Source organism: Penicillium angulare (assembly GCF_028827245.1).
Source record: "Penicillium angulare strain IBT 27051 chromosome Unknown utg000004l_segment0_segment0, whole genome shotgun sequence".
Lineage (NCBI taxonomy): Eukaryota > Fungi > Ascomycota > Eurotiomycetes > Eurotiales > Aspergillaceae > Penicillium > Penicillium angulare.
This window is the reverse complement of record NW_026623163.1, coordinates 2,303,125-2,321,522: the sequence shown is the minus strand read 5'-3', so window position 1 is coordinate 2,321,522 and position 18,398 is coordinate 2,303,125. Positions and strand designations below refer to the sequence as shown.

General features: G+C 47.5%; 6 protein-coding genes across 6 annotated transcripts; 2 read left to right on the top strand and 4 right to left on the bottom strand.

Moving 5' to 3' along the window:
- Nucleotides 1-389: 389 nt before the first annotated feature.
- N7478_004803 (uncharacterized protein) lies at nt 390-5,376 on the top strand (the record flags this gene model as incomplete). The annotated part of the gene is made up of 5 exons (XM_056921017.1): nt 390-3,565; nt 3,619-3,964; nt 4,021-4,409; nt 4,470-4,576; nt 4,643-5,376. 5 exons carry the CDS (start codon nt 390-392, stop codon nt 5,374-5,376), a joined length of 4,752 nt encoding a protein of 1,583 aa, XP_056779054.1.
- Nucleotides 5,377-6,157: 781 nt separating this feature from the next.
- Nucleotides 6,158-8,890, bottom strand: N7478_004802 (mRNA splicing protein SYF1; the record flags this gene model as incomplete). The annotated part of the gene is made up of 5 exons (XM_056921016.1): nt 6,158-6,419; nt 6,479-8,490; nt 8,545-8,598; nt 8,665-8,781; nt 8,849-8,890. 5 exons carry the CDS (start codon nt 8,888-8,890, stop codon nt 6,158-6,160), a joined length of 2,487 nt encoding a protein of 828 aa, XP_056779053.1.
- A 304-nt stretch (nt 8,891-9,194) lies between these two features.
- Nucleotides 9,195-10,427, top strand: N7478_004801 (H(+)-transporting V1 sector ATPase subunit D; the record flags this gene model as incomplete). The annotated part of the gene is made up of 6 exons (XM_056921015.1): nt 9,195-9,209; nt 9,276-9,388; nt 9,450-9,460; nt 9,541-9,866; nt 9,925-9,973; nt 10,192-10,427. 6 exons carry the CDS (start codon nt 9,195-9,197, stop codon nt 10,425-10,427), a joined length of 750 nt encoding a protein of 249 aa, XP_056779052.1.
- Nucleotides 10,428-10,801: 374 nt separating this feature from the next.
- Nucleotides 10,802-11,796, bottom strand: N7478_004800 (U1A/U2B'/SNF family RNA-binding protein; the record flags this gene model as incomplete). The annotated part of the gene is made up of 4 exons (XM_056921014.1): nt 10,802-11,196; nt 11,286-11,592; nt 11,686-11,692; nt 11,750-11,796. The coding sequence occupies 4 exons, from the start codon at nt 11,794-11,796 to the stop codon at nt 10,802-10,804; spliced, it is 756 nt and encodes a 251-aa protein (XP_056779051.1).
- A 400-nt stretch (nt 11,797-12,196) lies between these two features.
- On the bottom strand, nt 12,197-16,059 carry N7478_004799 (tubulin-specific chaperone D; the record flags this gene model as incomplete). The annotated part of the gene is made up of 5 exons (XM_056921013.1): nt 12,197-12,331; nt 12,405-12,921; nt 12,974-13,247; nt 13,305-15,822; nt 15,889-16,059. 5 exons carry the CDS (start codon nt 16,057-16,059, stop codon nt 12,197-12,199), a joined length of 3,615 nt encoding a protein of 1,204 aa, XP_056779050.1.
- A 387-nt stretch (nt 16,060-16,446) lies between these two features.
- Nucleotides 16,447-17,906, bottom strand: N7478_004798 (RCC1 domain-containing protein; the record flags this gene model as incomplete). Its single annotated transcript, XM_056921012.1, has 2 exons — nt 16,447-17,319; nt 17,382-17,906. 2 exons carry the CDS (start codon nt 17,904-17,906, stop codon nt 16,447-16,449), a joined length of 1,398 nt encoding a protein of 465 aa, XP_056779049.1.
- Between the last annotated feature and the right edge of the window lie 492 nt (nt 17,907-18,398).

Genomic DNA, 18,398 nt, shown 5'->3' with positions numbered 1-18,398 from the left:
GACGAAGCTGAACTCAAAAGATATATATCTCTGATGCTCACCAATTGTATGTCCTCTTGATTATACATGCATAAACATGATGTATTCGAGAATACTCTCATCAAGGTAGAGAGATCTTCATTGCTGAAGATTTCTAAGGTTTTAGTACGGAAATCACTTTACCATTATAATACCGGAGTATCACAATTTTGACCTATAAGAGACATCTAATACCGGATTCTAACAATTTCTTACTGTTGCATGGTATGATCCCCCTGACGAAGGCGGTGACCAGGCGGGGAATACGCTAGACCGAGACGGGTAACCAGCAGACCTATGGAGAGACCAGCTGTTTGTTCGCCGATTCCTCGATTCCTCGATGATACCATAGAGCGCATCTCCCGCTCGACATGCTCGATTCTACCATGTCGGACCCTTTACCAATTGCTATCGACCCAGTGGCCCTGGTGACTACAGAATGTATTACCGTCACCTCGTCGATGCGGAAACACGCCCGCTGGGCACACTCATCAGTCTCCGCCATCCTGGGCGGCAATGGGGGGTCCCGCGTATACGAAAGAGATACCTCGGCGCCTCCAAGTCCGCGCAAGAGCCCGCAACCTACGCGCAGTGAAGATGATCATGCTCTGGCTAATCGGTGGGGCTTGCGAGGGAAGAAGGGGAAGAGCATGCAGGACAATCCGTTGATATCGGCCTTTACTCGTCTACGCAGTGATCTCAAGGCTTGCAAAGACATTCGTACCTTCGATACCCCAGCTCTCATTCACCCCTTCTTGCAGGTCATTCGTTCCTCCTCTACCTCCGCTGCCATCACATCTCTCGCTCTGATCGCTGTTACCAAGTTCTTTTCTTACAACATTATCAACCGCGACTCTCCTCGACTCCCCATGGCCATGCAACTCTTGTCTGCTGCCATTACACACTGCCGATTCGAAGCAAGCGACTCGTCTGCAGACGAAATAGTGCTCTTAAGGATTTTGAAGTTGATGGAAGGAATGCTTTCTCGACCGGAGGGTGAGCTATTGGGGGATGAGAGTGTTTGCGAAATGATGGAAACGGGCTTGAGTATGTGTTGTCAAAGTCGTCTGTCAGAAGTACTTCGTAGGTCTGCAGAGATGGCTATGGTAAACATGTGCCAGGTGATTTTCACACGCTTGTCGCACCTCGACCGAGATATGCCATCTGGACCAACCTCGTTTGCAAATGAGAGCACCAAGAAGGACACATCGAACCTCAAGATGGATCCATCCGTGGATGGCGACACTGTTACATCGCAGCATAAATCGGCAATTTCCTCTGATACATCACCTACAGAGCGAGACAGTACGCCCGGAAAAGGATCAGCAGAGCAAGCCGGCAATGGCACTGCAGCGGCAGCGGCACCACCAAGCCCACAGAGCGACGATGAGAGTGAAGAAATACAGCCGTATTCCTTGCCCTCAATCAGGGAGTTATTTAGAGTGTTGATTGATCTACTTGATCCCCACAACCGACAGCACACTGATACAATGAGAGTAATGGCTCTACGGATCATTGATGTTGCGTTGGAGGTTGCTGGTCCCTCTATTGCTCGACATCCAAGTTTGGCTGCTTTAGCGAAGGATGACCTTTGCCGTTACATCTTTCAACTAGTCCGCTCAGAACAATTGGCAATTCTCAATGGTTCCCTCAGAGTTGCTGGTACGTTGTTGTCGACATGTCGATCCGTGTTGAAGTTGCAGCAAGAGCTATATCTGTCATATCTGGTGGCCTGCCTTCACCCACGAGTTGAGATTCCGCGAGAGATCGGCATAGACCCGTCCCTCTATGAGGGCGTACCGCAAAATCCTACAGTAGTCAAACAGCCAGCTTCGACGCCCAATAGCGGCAGGGCGACACCGGTTCCTGTCAGGGATCGCCAAAAGCTCGGTATGGAGGGCGGCTCGCGAAAGCCCGAAGCTCGTGAAGCCATGGTTGAGAGTATCGGCGTCTTGTCCAGGATCCCGAGCTTTATGGTTGAACTTTTTGTAAACTATGACTGCGAAGTGGACAGAGCTGACTTATGTGGGGACATGATTGGTCTTCTTTCTCGAAACGCATTTCCCGACTCTGCAACATGGAGCACAACCAATGTGCCTCCGCTATGTCTTGACTCCCTTTTGGGCTATGTTCAATTTATCCATGATCGGATGGACGATGAACCTGTGCAAGGGGATTACCCTCCACAAGAACGTATGCGAACCCAGCGAAGAACAAAGAAATTGATTATCAAAGCAGCACAGATGTTCAATGAAAGCCCAAAGGCTGGAATTGGTTATCTAGCTGAACATGGCATTATTGAAGATCCCAGTAATCCAATTCTAGTCGCTCGGTTCTTAAAAGGAACTACCCGCTTGTCCAAAAAGGTTCTTGGAGAATTCATCTCCAAGCGAGGCAATGAAGAATTGTTGGGCGCGTTTGTGGATCTTCTCGACTTTTCGGGCAAGAATGCTGTCGAGGCGCTCCGCGAGTTGCTCAGTTCCTTCCGTCTGCCAGGCGAGTCACCGCTCATTGAACGAATTATTACGATATTTTCCGAGAATTATACAGAAAAGGCAAAGCCGGAAGGCATCGCGGATAAGGATGCTATGTATATTTTGACTTACGCCATCATTATGTTGAACACGGATCTTTATAACCGAAACGTGAAGCCGCAGGATCGCATGTCGCTCCTGGCTTTCTCGAGAAACTTACGAGGAGTCAACGCAGGTGGGGATTTCACGGAGCAGTTTCTCCAGGAGATCTATGATTCTATAAAGGAAAATGAGATTATTCTTCCCGACGAACATGAAAACAAGCATGCTTTCGACTACGCTTGGAAAGAGCTGTTGTTGAAATCATCAAGTGCTGGTGATATGGTTGTGGGCGAGACCAATGTCTATGATGCCGAGATGTTCGAGGCTACATGGAAACCGGTGGTGGCGACATTGTCATATGTCTTCATGTCTGCATCAGACGATGCGGTATATTCGCGAGTTGTCAATGGGTTCGACCAGTGTGCTCAAATAGCTGCTCGCTACGGCTTGACTGAGGCTTTTGACCGCATTGTCTTTTCCCTTGCCTCGATCAGCACATTGGCAACAAACAAGCCACCTAGCACTGCACTTAATACTGAAGTTCAAGCCGGCAAAAAGAGTGTGATGGTGAGCGAATTAGCTGTCAAGTTTGGAAGGGACTTCAGGGCACAGTTGGCTACTGTCGTACTGTTTCGTGTTCTGCTGGGCAACGAGGCAGCGCCTAAGCAGGGCTGGGACCATATAGTCCGTATTTTAAGCAATTTGTTCATCAATTCTTTGATTCCGCCCTTCGACTCGAAGCTCACAGCTGAGCTCGACGTTTCACCCATCCCATTACAACCTCCATCACAAGTGGTCGATCGCGATAACCGTGGCAATGATTCAGGCCTGTTATCAGCTTTCACATCATATCTCTCTAGCTATGCCGCTGATGACCCCCCTGAGCCGTCAGATGAAGAGCTCGACAATACCCTTTGCACTGTGGATTGCGTAACTGCGTGCTCGATCTCTGATATTTTAACAAACTTAAAGTGAGTCATACAGAGAAATTGAGCTTTCAACTATCATGCTAATATTATCTAAGATCTCTCCCTCTGCCTTCCCTTAAGAAGCTCGTAGAGGCATTGCTTTCCCAACTCCCTGAAGACAATGCGCCCGCGGTCATTGTTGTGAAGCCAGAGCGCCCAAGCCCTATCTCACGGCCATCAAGTGCTAGGACTGACCCGAACCAGCCGAAATATGATCCCTCCATGATCTTTAACCTTGAACTGGCAACTGTACTCACTCTTCGAGACGAGAAAACTCTTGAGACTCTGGGTGAATCACTTGCGACTACTCTGCAGAATTTAGTGCGAGACGCCAAGAATCTCCACCCATTGACAGTTTCCCGAATTGTTTCTTACCTGCTGAATCTTTTACGTCTCAGCCATGTATGGACTTCCAATCCCACCTCTCTTGCCTTGTCAATTTATCTAATATATCATAGGACCAACATTTCCTGCGGGTGCCCGTTGTACTCCACGCCATCTCTGGGTATGATCAAGACATCTTGGAAACTCTTGCTGTGCCAACCGTAAGAGGCCTTTCCAGGTGCCTTGCTCATACAGGGCGGTTGAGAAACGAGATTACTATTTCCCCTGACTTCTGGTCTATTCTTCAGCGACTAGTAGAGCATGAGGAATCTGCCCCTCTAGTGTTCGACTTGTTACAGAGCATTGTCGACTCTATGCCTGATATCGTCACAGCTGATAATTATAAATCTGCCATTTCCCTTGCAAACGATTTTGTCAGCGCAGCTCATGTTGGATCTGTCACCGAGCGTCAGAGAGATACACATGCTCGACGTACTAAAGGAACCAAGCAACCTAAGCCCAAGTAAGACAACATGCTATCTATGACTACAAAAATGAATGAAAGTGGCTAACAAATGAATAGGGAAAATCATGTTGTCACTCGTGGGGTCAAAGCTATTGGATTGGTTTATCACCTAACTGCTCGAGTCCCTACGCTCATCAAACAGTCTCACCTCGAGAAGCGTGAAGGTCAGTGGCTTAACTCGAAAATTATAATTATTACCCTAGTATTCTAACACCATTTCCACGATATAGCCTGGGCCGCCTACTGGTACCCAATCTTCCACACCCTTTCAGGACAATGTGTCAATCCATGCCGCGATATCCGACACCATGCAATCTCCACGCTCCAGCGGTCACTGCTGTCCGTCGAGCTGATTTCAGACGACGACAAGGAATGGGCTACCCTGTTTGATGAGGTTCTATTCCCACTCATTTTGCGCCTCCTCAAGCCCGAGGTGTACCACTCTGACCCCATCGGAATGAGCGAGACTCGAGTTCAAGCCGCGACATTGGTTTGCAAGATCTTCCTACGCTTCCTCGACCAGCTTCCCAACCGAGACGGCATGCTCAGTCTCTGGCTGCAAATTCTCGATATTCTGGACCGCATGATGAACAGCGGCCAGGGTGACAGCCTGGAAGAAGCTATTCCCGAAAGCTTGAAGAATATTCTCTTGGTGATGGCCGATGGCGGCTATCTCGTACCTCCGTCTCAGGATCCAAGCAAAGAGACAATGTGGCTGGAAACTCGCAAACGTCTTGGACGATTCCTGCCGAATCTTTTTGCTGGGATTTTCCCCGATGTAGGCAAGGAAGCAGAGAAATCCCAACCTACTTCTGGTGTCTCATCCCCTGCTAAGCCGAGCTTAGACGGAGCCAAGGTTAGCGAGGAGGCTACTTCTCCCGCGGGTGCTGTTGAGACAGAGGAGAAAACTGAAGAGACCGATGCGGGCCAGCCCGCTTCTACTGAAGAGGGAACTTCCTCGTAAGAAGCTAATATGACTTCCTACAAGCATCACTGTTTTCACTCCCCGGGTTTTGTTGCATTTACATATAGAAAAGCGTTGGGGACTGCAGCTTTGGACTATTGTATTTTTGATCTATCTTTTTCTCTCATGACCCATCTTACCTGTAGATAAAGCGTGACCATATTCGCGCTACCCCATAATAAAGAATTGCTTATTACTGAAATTACAAGTGATAAATAATCCATTATATCAAAAAGACGACCAGGTAAAAAGATCCTTTGCAAATTTGGGATTTTGAGTTATAACAAGGATCGCCCAACTCTGACCATAAACAAAATTAGATCTAAGAAAACAATGGTGATGCCTCGTAGGATTCGGATTGCCAGGGTATATAATAAGGGTGCGTACGACTATAGGGCCTAGAGGGTTGAAGTAAAAGGGACAGGGACCGCGTGAGCATGGGCGATCAGATCGAAGAGGGTACGGGAAGTGGTTCGGAAATGCTGAAAATTGTAGTGATGTGATGAAAAGGAGTTCATTCGTTCTCAGGCCGCTTAGAGCCGAGTTAACACAAGGAGAATAACGAGTCGATGTTAGACTGAAAATGCGGATAGAAAAAAACAAAGAAGACTATGAGAGAACATGTTGTGTAGATGGTACTTATAACAAAGAAGAATAGAAATGCCTGAGCAAACAGCTCGCGAAGGATATCAAATCGAGTGGCATTCGTTGAAGCGGGACTATTTGGAGAAAGACCTTTACTTCGTAATTTTTTGGGTCAATAGAAGGATGTGAAGTCTGTTCAATCATCCATATCATCATCCAGGTCAATTGCATCTGGATTGGTAGGTGCTGCTGGAGGTGCCTCACTAGTGGGTGGAGGACGGTTGCCACCCTCAGGACCAGTGCTAGCAGCAACAAAGCCAACAGGGGCGCGGGCCTGACGTTCAATCTCGGCCATAGCGTCGGCACGGTCTGCGTTTTCATCATCATCTTGACCCTGCTCGCCATCTTGCTGGTTGCCTCGGGCAATAGCCTGTGATGCAATGAACCCAACATCGGTACTGTAGAAATATTGTTAACAAAATGATACAAAAGCTTCAATGTGAAATAGGTGACATACTTGTATTGGGCCTGAACACTTCTTTTGATGCGAAGCATCTCTTTGAATGTGTCCTCGTTTCCGTGCTGGACCTCGAAGGCCTCCCATTTCTGCCAGAAAGGAGCGTTCGTACGAGGATCGCAGAACTGTGAGGCGTGACCATAGATCGCACGAGCACGGTCGATTTCGCCCAGACGTCGCTCCATCTCGGCAAACTTGAGACACATTTCCTTGGCTTCTTGGTCGGGCAGGGCTGCAATGGCGCGTTCGTAGATGGGTCGGGTGGAGGTAAGACCAAAGTTGGATGCCGATTTTGTAATGTAGAACTCGAACATTTCGAAACGGTCTTCATCGGACACTGCTCGGGTTGCGCGCTCATAGATGCGCATGGCATGTCGTGCAAGGCCTCGCTCCTCTTCCAGATTTCCATACATCAAGTAGAGGGGCTTGGCAAACTTCGGTGGACATTCATCCAGAGCCTGCTCGAAGAGATCTCGAAGTCTCTCAATGCCGATCTTGCGATCAACGGCCTTAGTCAAGTATAAGTTCCAGAGCTCGAAGGCAACAGGGTAGCTGAAAAGATCAAGACCACGCTCATAGATCTTGAAAGAATCCTCGAAGTAATCGTTCTCCTCCAAAAGGTTCGCATAGTTGACGACAGTTTGAGGGGTTGCGATACGAAGTTCGAAGATGCGCTCATAGACTTTCCTTGTTTCGTCCAGTGAAGATACACTCTCAACAAGATCGACATAGAAACTCCACAGTTTCCAGCTTTTATGGATACGCTGCTGCGGTGACAGAGTCTCGTCGAAATAATCCACCGTGGACTTCTTCGGTGCCTGGGTGGCCTTGCCCATGATTCCAACAGCCTGATCAAAGTTTTCTGCACGAAGTTCCATCTCTGCCCATTCACACCATGTCTCAGCTAACTCAGCCACGGATTTGAAGGGAACCTTGACGGCTTTTTCGAAGATAACTCTTGATGTTCCTATATCTCCGCCATTCTCGTAAAACTTGGCGTAGTTTACCCACAGCTCAGAATACTTGCCATGGGCCTTCTTGGGGTTTATGGCGGCGATTGCAGCTGTATAAGTGTTGACAGCCTCTTGTTTGTTGTCACCCCACAAGCCCACTCTCTTCTCCCACTCAATGACGTTATTGGGATTCTGTCGCAAGAGAACGTCATTTACCAGGAATGGACGGCGGTCCATCAGTTGCTCAAAACGCAACATACGCAAGTCGAGGTCAAAGTCAGCATCTTCATCCACCTTGCCTTTTTCGGAACGAACGGCTGCCCCCTCCATCAAGCTACCAATGATCGATTCCTCGAACTCCACGTATGAATCGAAGATTAATGTAAAATCACGGACTGTCATGACGGTAGTGACACCCTCTTCAAAGATATCCCGGGCTTTTTCGAAGTTACCCTTAGTGATCCAGTAAGTTGCCAAACCAGCCCACAACTTGCCTCGTTGGTCGGCAAATCGATCAATACCGCTTCGAAGAATGGCGTCCACGTCAATTCCCACCAGGTGACCAGTCTGAATCTGCTTGGCCTTTGAGACCAACAGATCCACCATCTCAGTCCAAAGCTGGAAGTTGCTCTTGCCATTCTTCGACTGGAATCGAGCATTGTCGAGGATTTCCATGTAAACTTTAACCGCTTCGGTATATTGACCCATTTCGATCAAGATTTCGATATACTCCTCCGCATTCTCTGGGTGAATCTGCATGTATCGAGCCCAGATTTTCACGGCAGTAGGTCCTGACGCAGATCTCGCAAATCCCTTGTAAAGTCTCCAGATTCGGTTGTGTTGAGTGACTGGTAAGGCGCGAAGGGCATGATCGAAGGTACGCCGTGTTTGTGTGACCAGAGGTTGCTGCATCAGAAATGTAAGGTACATCTCCCAGATGCGAGGCATCTTGTTCAGGAGGATCAGGGCTCGCTCGAACAATGCGTTTACCTTCGAGTACTCCACGCGGTAAACAGTTGGGTTGCGGCCTTTGAGATGCTTTGTTCGGAATTCCAGATACTATTAAAAGTTGTCAGTCAAAGACTCCTCTTCTTCAAATTTCGAGTTTCTCACCATCTTCCACAACTTGTACGACCGGGGCAACTGTCGGCAAGCCCGCTCCATTATCTGAAACAAAAAAGAAGTTAGAATTGATCCCAAACGTTGTCCTTTCCCCCCAGAGTGTAGACATACAAAGGCTTGCTCATAAAGCGTGCCATTCTGCTGTTTGAATTCGATGTAGGCAAGCCATGGCTTAATGCTACCAGCTTCGCGCAACAGGTCCTGTTCGTAAATAGTGTCCTGATCGGTCTGTTGAGTAAAACATATTAGTATAAAATTCTCAAGTTTCAAGCGCATATTATGCAATGCTGCTCACAATCAAGTAAAAGTCCGGCCGGGCCGCAGATGGTCGATCCATCTGTGCGTGCTGCCGGTTTGATCTCGGGGGCAAGAGAGTCCCTGGCATAGCGCCACTCGATTCGAGCGGGATCGGGGTGCACAGTCGCTAGTTCAGCATGAGACAAGGGGCGCAGGGTGGTGAACTTCACGGGGAAATCACTACGTCGCCTTCGTTACGGATGAAACAACGAAGTTATATGGTGCTCACGTGATCTGAACCGCATTAAGTGGGCGGTGGAGCTTTATCGGCGTCATATCAATGTGGCCGCACGTTTACACTTTGGTCTAGGTCTAGGTCTCTATTTAGTTCCTAAACTCTCATCATGTCGGGCGCTGTGGTAGGAACTATTCTCTGTATACTCGTGCCAATGGACATACGCCAATAATAACATTTTTCATCACAGGGCCGAGAGCCAGTCTTCCCGACTCGCCAGTCCTTGGGATTGATGAAGAGCAAGCTGAAGGGAGCCGAGATCGGACACAGCTTATTGAAACGAAAGAGTGAAGCACTGACTAAGTAAGAAAGCTATGGTCACTTGGTCTGGCGACATATACTGACAATATCTCTTCTTCAATAGGCGATTTCGAGGTATGATTGCACTGATTTGGACTCGAGTCCTCCCCGCATCCCGCATTCCGCATTCCCCAGATGCTCATTATAGTACTCAGAAATCACACGTCGTATCGATGAGGCCAAGCAAAAGATGGGTCGGGTTATGCAGATTGCAGCCTTCTCCTTAGCCGAAGTCAGCTATGCAGTGGGTGGAGATATTGGATACCAGGTTCAGGAGTCTGCCAAACAAGCTCGTTTCCGTGTTCGCGCCAAGCATGAAAACATCTCCGGTGTCCTCTTGCCCCAATTCGAGAGCTATACGAAAGAGGGTATCAATGACTTCGCTTTAACCGGTCTTGGTAAGGGTGGTCAACAGATTCAGCGTTGCCGGGAGACATACGCGCGTGCTGTGGAGACGTTGGTAGAGTTGGCCAGTCTACAGGTACGTGGAGTGATGATCAACGAAATTCAGCGGGCTGAATACTCATCAATTCTATCAGACTGCCTTTTTAATTCTAGATGAAGTGATCAAGGTCGTCAACCGAAGAGGTAAGCATATCCCAGTTCTTGTTTTCTACAATAACTAACTCTGCTTATAGTGAATGCTATGTATGCTATATCTACCTATGTCTACAGCACGACTTTGATATGAAGACTAATACATTTTCATAGTGAGCATGTTATCATTCCTCGAACCGAGAACACCATCAAATGTCCGTGCCCCCGTTTCCTGTTTAAACTATCATGAGCACTAACTCAACTCAAAGACATCAACTCCGAGCTTGATGAACTTGACCGAGAGGAATTCTATCGTTTAAAGAAGGTCTCAAACAAGAAGCAACGAGACACCGCTGCTGCAGACGCTGAGATTCTAGCTGCCCGACAAAAGGAAGCCGAGAGGCTGGCGCAGAACGGCACACCGGCCCAGGAGGCTAAGAAGACTGAGGAACCAGAAGCTGCAGATGTCCTGGGCGAACAGGAAGACACCGATGTTATTTTCTAGGGCTTTTCATTTCTTGCATCATTTATTCCACGCTCAAATAATTGTTCGCTTGCATGTAACTGACTGTTTTGTATGTTCATTTATTCCAAGATTCCTCTTGTGTTTCAATTTAAGCAAGCCAATGAAGTGGCCACTTCCGGGATTATATCTTAAACCTAGCTGGCATTCTTACGTCTCTACTGGGGCGCTCCTTTCTTAGTAGGTAGTGTTTGTTCTCGTGCATTGTAAAGCTTGAAAATACAGAGCCAGGTTGAACTTGAAACGATATCGAGAAGAAAGGGTAGTCTCTTTGTATTGCAAATAGATGAATAAAATAGGACCCTCCAAACGCCGGAAGAACAAGACGGATATTTTCTTTCCTTTTCCTGCAATAACTACTGTCTCTGGTAAGTGACACGGATAGCCTTGCCCTGCTCCCCAATGGTCATGCCTGCAGTAGCCTCCTTTGCACTGATAGCTCCAGAATTTTCCTCGTATTCGACGAAAGCAATACCCTTGCGACCAGGTACCAATCTGACTTCCTGGAATCCCTCGAAGCGACCAAAAATAGCCGACAGGCTCTCCTCGTTGGCATCGTCGGGAAGTTCCCGTAAGAACAGAATCTTGTTTGCTGGCAGAAATTCGTCTGGAACAACATTTGCTGTAGTACCGGATGTGGGTTTGAGGCCAGCACCCTTTGTGGTCTTCGCGGGGCGAGCAGCCTCTGCGGCGGCAGCAGGGCGCTTGAGTTTCTTTTGAGCTTCGAGGGCGTCGTGGGCTTGTTTGCGCTCTGGAGAACCAAGTAGAATCAACGGTTAGTAACGATATATAACTGATAGCCAAGGTGGTTCTTTGGCGAAAGAGGAAGCCCCAACATACCCTTCTCAGCTAAACGCCGCCTCTTGTGAGACTCCAGCTCCTCTGAGCCATTCTCTCGTAGAACTGTAGCATCGCTTCTCGTCTTTGCATAATCCAGGACCATTGGCTTATCGAAAAGGTCGAAGCCATTCACTTCGTCAATGGCGCGGGTGGCTGCTTCTACGCTGTCGTAGACAATGAAAGCCTGGCCCTTTGCGCGGAGGTTGGTCTTTGCGACGATCTCAAGGACATTGCCGAATTCGCCAAAGACCTCTTCCAGAGCTTCCTTGAGTTGCTCAACCTTGATTTGTTCCTCTAGATTTCGAACCTATGGATTCGTCGAAAGAAATGTCAGTCCAGTTCGCGGGGGGCGTGAGCCGTTCGAGACTGCGGGTTAAGAGGGGGAGGGACTGGAGCGTACGTATACACTGCGAGACCAGGTTAGCGAAACGGTATAGATAAAGTAAGGAATTTGAAAGCCTTACGTGCTATTAGGAGGGACAGCTCCTGTTGATGCGCCGGCGGTCGCCATTGTTGCGACAGAATGAGCTCCGGGGATTGAGCGAGGTTGAGCTTCTAGTTTCCGTTCGGGGATGGAGAGATAATTGATAGTAAGATTACCTCATCAGGTCAAATATCCGGCCTCTTTACAAGAACTAGCATCATTGGTCTAGTGGTAGAATTCGTCGTTGCCATCGACGAGGCCCGTGTTCGATTCACGGATGATGCATTTCGTTTTTGTCCCGACTTTTTAGTCCGATATTTTTCACCTTCACTCTCTTTGATTTTGATTTTTATTGGGTGGTCATCTTGGCTGGTTTCAATGCATAAAAATCGTGCGACCCCAGGGGCGCTGGCATTCATGGTAGTACACTCTGAGTAGGCCATATAGAATTATTATGTCGATGGGTTGTATCTTTATTTAGATTTCACTAGTTACGTGTTAAGGCACTTCGAACGCCATCAACCTTCTCTTTCAATTCCTTGGGAGATGCAGACCAATCCTCATACTTGATAGTTTCGGAATTAGTCATCGTGTAAAGATATTCTGCTGCACTTGAGCGAACCTGTGCTGAAGTTAGTACTTTAAAGCGATGGAGGGGGAAGACCTGAAAGAAAGAAGAAAGACTTGAAACATACCCTAGGGTAAGGATGTAGTAGCAGGGCCGTCAACTTCTTCAATATATCCTCTCGTAAAGGCTCAATCTCTAATAGCACTGCATAGAGCTTAACTGCAGCCTCTAGGCGGGCTATATTTGAAGACCGAAAGTGGGCCTTCTGGACGAGAGTAAAAACGTTCCGGAAAACAGGATTCGACTCATTAGGGCCAGCAGCCATGGAGTGGTAGCTGTCTACCAAGAAAGCCATGAACTCAATAATAGGTATTGCGTATCGGTCGTCTGGGAGATTTTCGCTTAGAGTGGCGGATAATACCTGTAGGAATTCAATCAAAATGTTGGGGTCTGCTTGTGCACTGTGCGAATTGAAGAATTGAATTATCGCCGCTCGCGACGAGCGGACAAGACCTTCTGCACCAGCAACTGCAGATGTAGCTAATCCCTTTAGTAGCGGAAGGCGTATCCATTCTTGGCTCCATGATGCAAGCAGTTGGAAGAAGTACTCTCGAGAAGAAACATCACTAATATGTTCGAAGCGCCTGCTTGATATCAGCTTTATAAGTTTTGCAAATATGTTACTGGGATACTCACTTATGGAAGGGATTCAATTGTACTGCATCCCAATAACAGTCCTGTAAGCAAAGCGATGCCTGTAGTCTGACCTTGTCAAGCTTCTCGCATGCAAGTCGACAAAGGCACTTGGTGAGTTCGAAAACGATAGGAGAACCCTGCGAAAGTTTGGGCTGAAGAGCCCTTGTAGCTTGGATTGCTTCAACGCGAATCAATGATCCAATATCACCTCTTCGATCGGTGGTATAATCATTCAGAAATCCCAACAGATTATTCGCAATTATTTTAATGAGAGCTGAAAGGGTATTAGCGTCCTGTGATACTCTTTAGACATATTCAGCTCGACACTTACGAGAATGATTGCCAGTGTGTGGCACAATGCCAGTAGCAAAGCATTTCACAGCAGATACACGTTTTTCGATGAGCTCCTCCGCTGCGGCGCTCCGAATTAATTCCGTGACGATACTTTGTTGCAATTGATCTTGACCTTCAAGCTGTTTGAAAACAGCACCCAGAGCTAGGATTTGACCACGGCCACCTGGCGACCTTGATGACACACGGAGGTGTGAAAACCATGCCTGAACAGTTATATCCTGTTTCGCAGGTGAAAGAAGTGGGAATATTACGGAAAGTGCATCTGACGATGTTTGAATCGATATATCCTCATTCCGGGAAATGCACAATGATAAAATGTGAAGAACGCGGTCGATCAAACCTTCCGACGGCGGGGAAAGACCAGCTGAGCTCATCGCTCGACAAAGGGAAGCAATCAAGCAAGACGACGCTTCTGCTGTTAATTCAGGACGAGAACTTTGAAGTTTCAAATCATTGTCTGTAGGGCTGAAGGGGGAATCAAAGATATCCCACAGCTTAACAACCTTTGCAGATACTTCTTTTCCTTCCAATGTATCTCTTATTCCTGGTGACGCGTTCCACTCGGTGAGATAAGCATCAACTGTAGTAGCGATGGATAACAGAAATCCGTGTCGGCACTCCACATCACTCCGAGGAATACGAGGAAACTTATCTAACAGTCGTGTAAGAGCCAAGTTCAGTGTCTTAAAACCCCCCTGTGTACTCAACGATCCAATGGATTTGGCTGCCTGTCGCCTTGACTCTGCATCAGGCGAGCCAGTACCTCTCCATTCCATCAAGGCCTCTAGAAGTGGACTCCAGTAAACCATATCCAAACAAGTGGTAGCCTTCGCCACATCTACCATGGCACGAGAGCGCCGCGCAACTGCATGGTAATCTACGACCTGTACAAGAGGAATGCCCTCGACAATCATGTTTGGGTGGCGCCCAATCAATTCTTGCAAGGCCGCGGAAGCACCACGTCGAATATTTCCAGAGGGATCCATACAAGCAGAGCAAACAAGCTCCACGGCTAGCTTTTGCAAGACGCCAACTTCAGATTTGCCAGAAAGTGAAGGGATTATCTGGAGTTGCAGCGCTTGTAGTTCAGAGGTTGTGTATTTTCGAGACAACGCCCAGACACCGAAGCAAGCAGCATCACGAACACCAGTTCCGACAGAACTACCAGTTGATGATCTCTGTTCGAAGGTAAGGCCGGACACAAGTGATTGAAGGACTTCAGGCAGTTGTTGCGTAGGAGGTGCCCGACGAAATAGTAGATGCGATAACGTAAGCATAAGACCCTGCCACCGCTGCGCATCAACACCACTCATATTGCGCTTGAGCGAATCAAGTCCAGCATTTCGTGCTTCGAATGGAGTCATCAAACTGCCATCATCCTTTTCATAGAGAATGTTCTCGCCGAGAGAGCCGATAACAGCTTCGATGACTTCAGTTCCCATATCTGGATCCAGTTTCAAAGTGATTATACTAAGAGCTTTACTCGCAGCAAATCGCACAGGCGTGTCCTTATCTGCGAGTGAAACGAGAAAATGATCTATGGCATCTTCCAAAATAGCAGAGAGTTGGTCATCATCAATACTACTATCTTCCCTCTCACTCAACGACAAAGCCATGACTGTGATATTGCGAAGAATCTTGACAACAATTTTGCGAGCAATCGCAGAGGACTGGATGATAGTAGAGATACTTGTGCTTCCTTGTGATACACCGATTGTCTGCTGAAAAACTGTTTGCAGAAGGGGAGCAAAGTCCTCCACCTGGCCGGATCCAGCCAAACGGGCGATGAAAGAGAGAACGCCGATGCAAGAATAGACAGAAGGGGCCTCCCTATTGTCTGTTGAACTCAAAATCGAAAATGACCAGTCAGTTAGACCGGTCAGTAGCCCAAGCGCTTGCATGTCTCCACGAAGCACGAGTCTTGCCAACAGCGCTGTGGCTGCTTCGCGCTCTTTCCCGGGAACATTAATGTAATGAAGTGCTAGGGAAAGTACAGACCTAGCGATCATCGGAGTGTCACTCGAAACATCACCCAGCTGATCTAGGTTGTCGTAAGGAATGGGGATGTCGTCCGAGGATAGCGAAGACAGGTCAAACGGCGCAAGCAGGAGATGTGCGAGCCAGACAAGCATAACATATCGTTCTTCCCACTGTAAGTGATTTGATTCTAAAGTCAAAGAATCTTCAGTTACTTCCGGAGCAGGCATGCTGTCCCAATCCACGAAAGCCCGCAGCATGGAATCAAGATATTTCGGCTCGTTATTGAGAAATCGGCTAATCACTTTGACTCCACGGACCTTGCAAAAAGTATATAGTAACCTGCAGATAGCTTTCGGCAGGGAATAAGTACTTGTATTTCGAGATTTCTTCGTGGCTTGAGAAGCATATTGGCTGCGATGTCTGATTAAATATGCCAGGAATGCATCCACTAGGGGAGGCAGAAGCTTCTGCAGATGCGGGTCCAAAAGTTGAGGCCATTCTTGAAAAGGCTCGAGCTGCCGAGGAGTGTTAGATAGAATCTAGTCTCATCAAGCGCTTGATCGCTTCTTCAAGGGCCTTACGAGGGAGACAAGTTTCTCTGTCTTGGACACTGGTGCCCATTTGCGTGGGGTGCGGAGAGGGGTTCCATTTTCAGATCTCCACAACAACGACGGCAGCTTCTCCGAGAACTCGGTGAGAAGATCACCAGAAGCTCGCTGGAGCTTCAGTTCCCGGTCCTCTACGGCATCCATTGCGGGATAAGGGAAAAGTGATTGCTGTAGTGTTCTTTGACATTCGGGGAAAAGCATCAATAGTGGGACGGGCGATCTGATGACTAATGCATCAATTTAGGCTACATTCGAAAATATACAGTATTGACCTTGATCCCTGTGTAGATAGCATGATATATTTATTTGTTTATCTAATGAGAACAACTTCAAGTTCAAATTCAAATCAACCATGGAACCGCCAGATGGAATTTTGCCTGCATGTATCGATGGTAAAAATTGACTCGAACGTTCCAGAGCCCAAGGACTAAAACCAAGCATGCAAAGAAAAGAATAGAAAGGAACAAAATATCAAATGGTAATATTTACGCAAATTAAAAACTTCAAAGCCCAAGATTAACCGATAAAGATTCATTTTTTAGAACTCTTCTTTTTACGCGAGTGATCACTCACCCCAACAATGATACTAAACTGGCCACCACCAGCAGCAGCAACCAATTTCTTGCCATCAACATACTTACTCTTAACAAGCGTAGGCTTCTCAACCTCATCAATACCAGGCTGACCAGCTTGACTCTGCGTATTAAAGCCCCAGCTATAGGCCTTCCCAGATCTCGTAATCACAAAAGAATGATCACTACCCGCAGTAGCAAAGTCCACCGGATCCTCACCAAATCCCGACAGAAGATAAGGTTCTTTCAGAATTCGTGGTCTACCATACTCATCGTAGATCACATATGACTTAGACATTTCTTCGAGCGGGATACCAAGTGCCTTATTATCGATTCGGCCCCAGACAAGACACTTCCCCGTCTCAGTGAGAGCAATGCTGTGATCTTTGCCGCCAAACACGGAGGTAATAGTACCATGCGTTTGGAGACCAGGGACTTTATCGGGATAGGCTACAATAGCGTCGCGTAGACCAGCTGCACTTGAAACGCCTGTTTGTCCAAAATTGTTGGAGCCCCATCCATATACGGTGCCGGTTTTGTGGATTGCGAAGGAATGGTACAGCCCTACTCCGATTGTTCGGATTCCGGATGGAACAGCACAGAGGTCTGGTATGAGATGGTGGGATTTTGCGTTGTGGCGGGTTGCTCGGCGTCTTCCAAGTTGGTTTTGCTCATCACAGCCCCAACCGAACACGGAGCCGTTTGAGGATAATGCGAGAATATGCTGTGCGCCGGCGACAATGCTGATTATATCCTTGATAGCAGGGATAAGGATAGGCGTTCGTTGCTCTTCCTTGCCTTTGGGCGAAAAGCCTATTCCTCCATTTTCTCCCTTTTCTTTATTAGCCGATATGCGAGGATTAAAGCTTGCTTAGAAGTGCGAAGAGAACATACCCGGAACGTTCCCCAGCCATATACCAGGCCTTCTGTTGTTAGGCCAAAAGTAGCACTATCCGAAGCAGCAAGTTGTGTGAAGACAGTCCCACTGGGGAAAAAAGAAGAATCAACAGGGAGTGGGGTGGCTTCTTTAAGATTGAGATCGACTTCATCTTCGTCGCTTTCTTCATCTGAGCTGTTTCCTCCGTTTTGAGTATCATCGTTGTCATCCTGTTTGGTATCTCTCCCTAGAGCCCCCTCATCATTAACACCCCATGTAAGGATTCGATTATCATGAGTCAGAGCAGCAGAATGTACACCCCCCACCGCGATATAGATGACTCCAGTAGATAAAACATCCAGCTTTGAATTCAGTACTGGGCGTGATAGTTCGGACTTCTTCGTTAGACTTCCCAACCCAAGTTCACCATAGCAGTTGGTGCCGACAACGTAGATATCGAGGAGTTGAGTTGAAACGTCATTTAGCCCTGGATAATTCTCACGTGGTGAGCTATAAGCTAAGAAGGTCTTAGGATTAAACATTTGACAGTAATATACCTTTCTGCCTAATCGCCGAGCTACGACCAGATGTCTTTCCTTGCTCCGGGGGCTTGGATGGTCGCTTTGGAGGCATGATGACCGCCTGAAGAAAAAAAGTTTAGCAAGAGCACGTTCAGAAAGAAAGAAAGAGAATATGAAGCCTATAAGTATTGGATTGAGGCAATGGGAGATTACATGAATAAGTGCTGCGGGGGGAAACAAGGGTGTTGTTGGAATTTCCCCACCTCACGTTTTGTTTGAAACTGCCCAGGTGCCCCCAAGCTCCCACGCTGTAGATACATACCACTTGAATCAAAGAAATGTGAGACATGAACATGAAAGTTTTACAAAGGCTTGACCGATTAATATAACTGGCAAACCAAGAAACATTTTTACTGGGTGGATATAGACATCTATAAAGTTTGAAAAATGCTCGAAATTGAAAAGAATCGCTCATTATGCTTGTGCTGCTTATTATACGCTCATGGACATCCA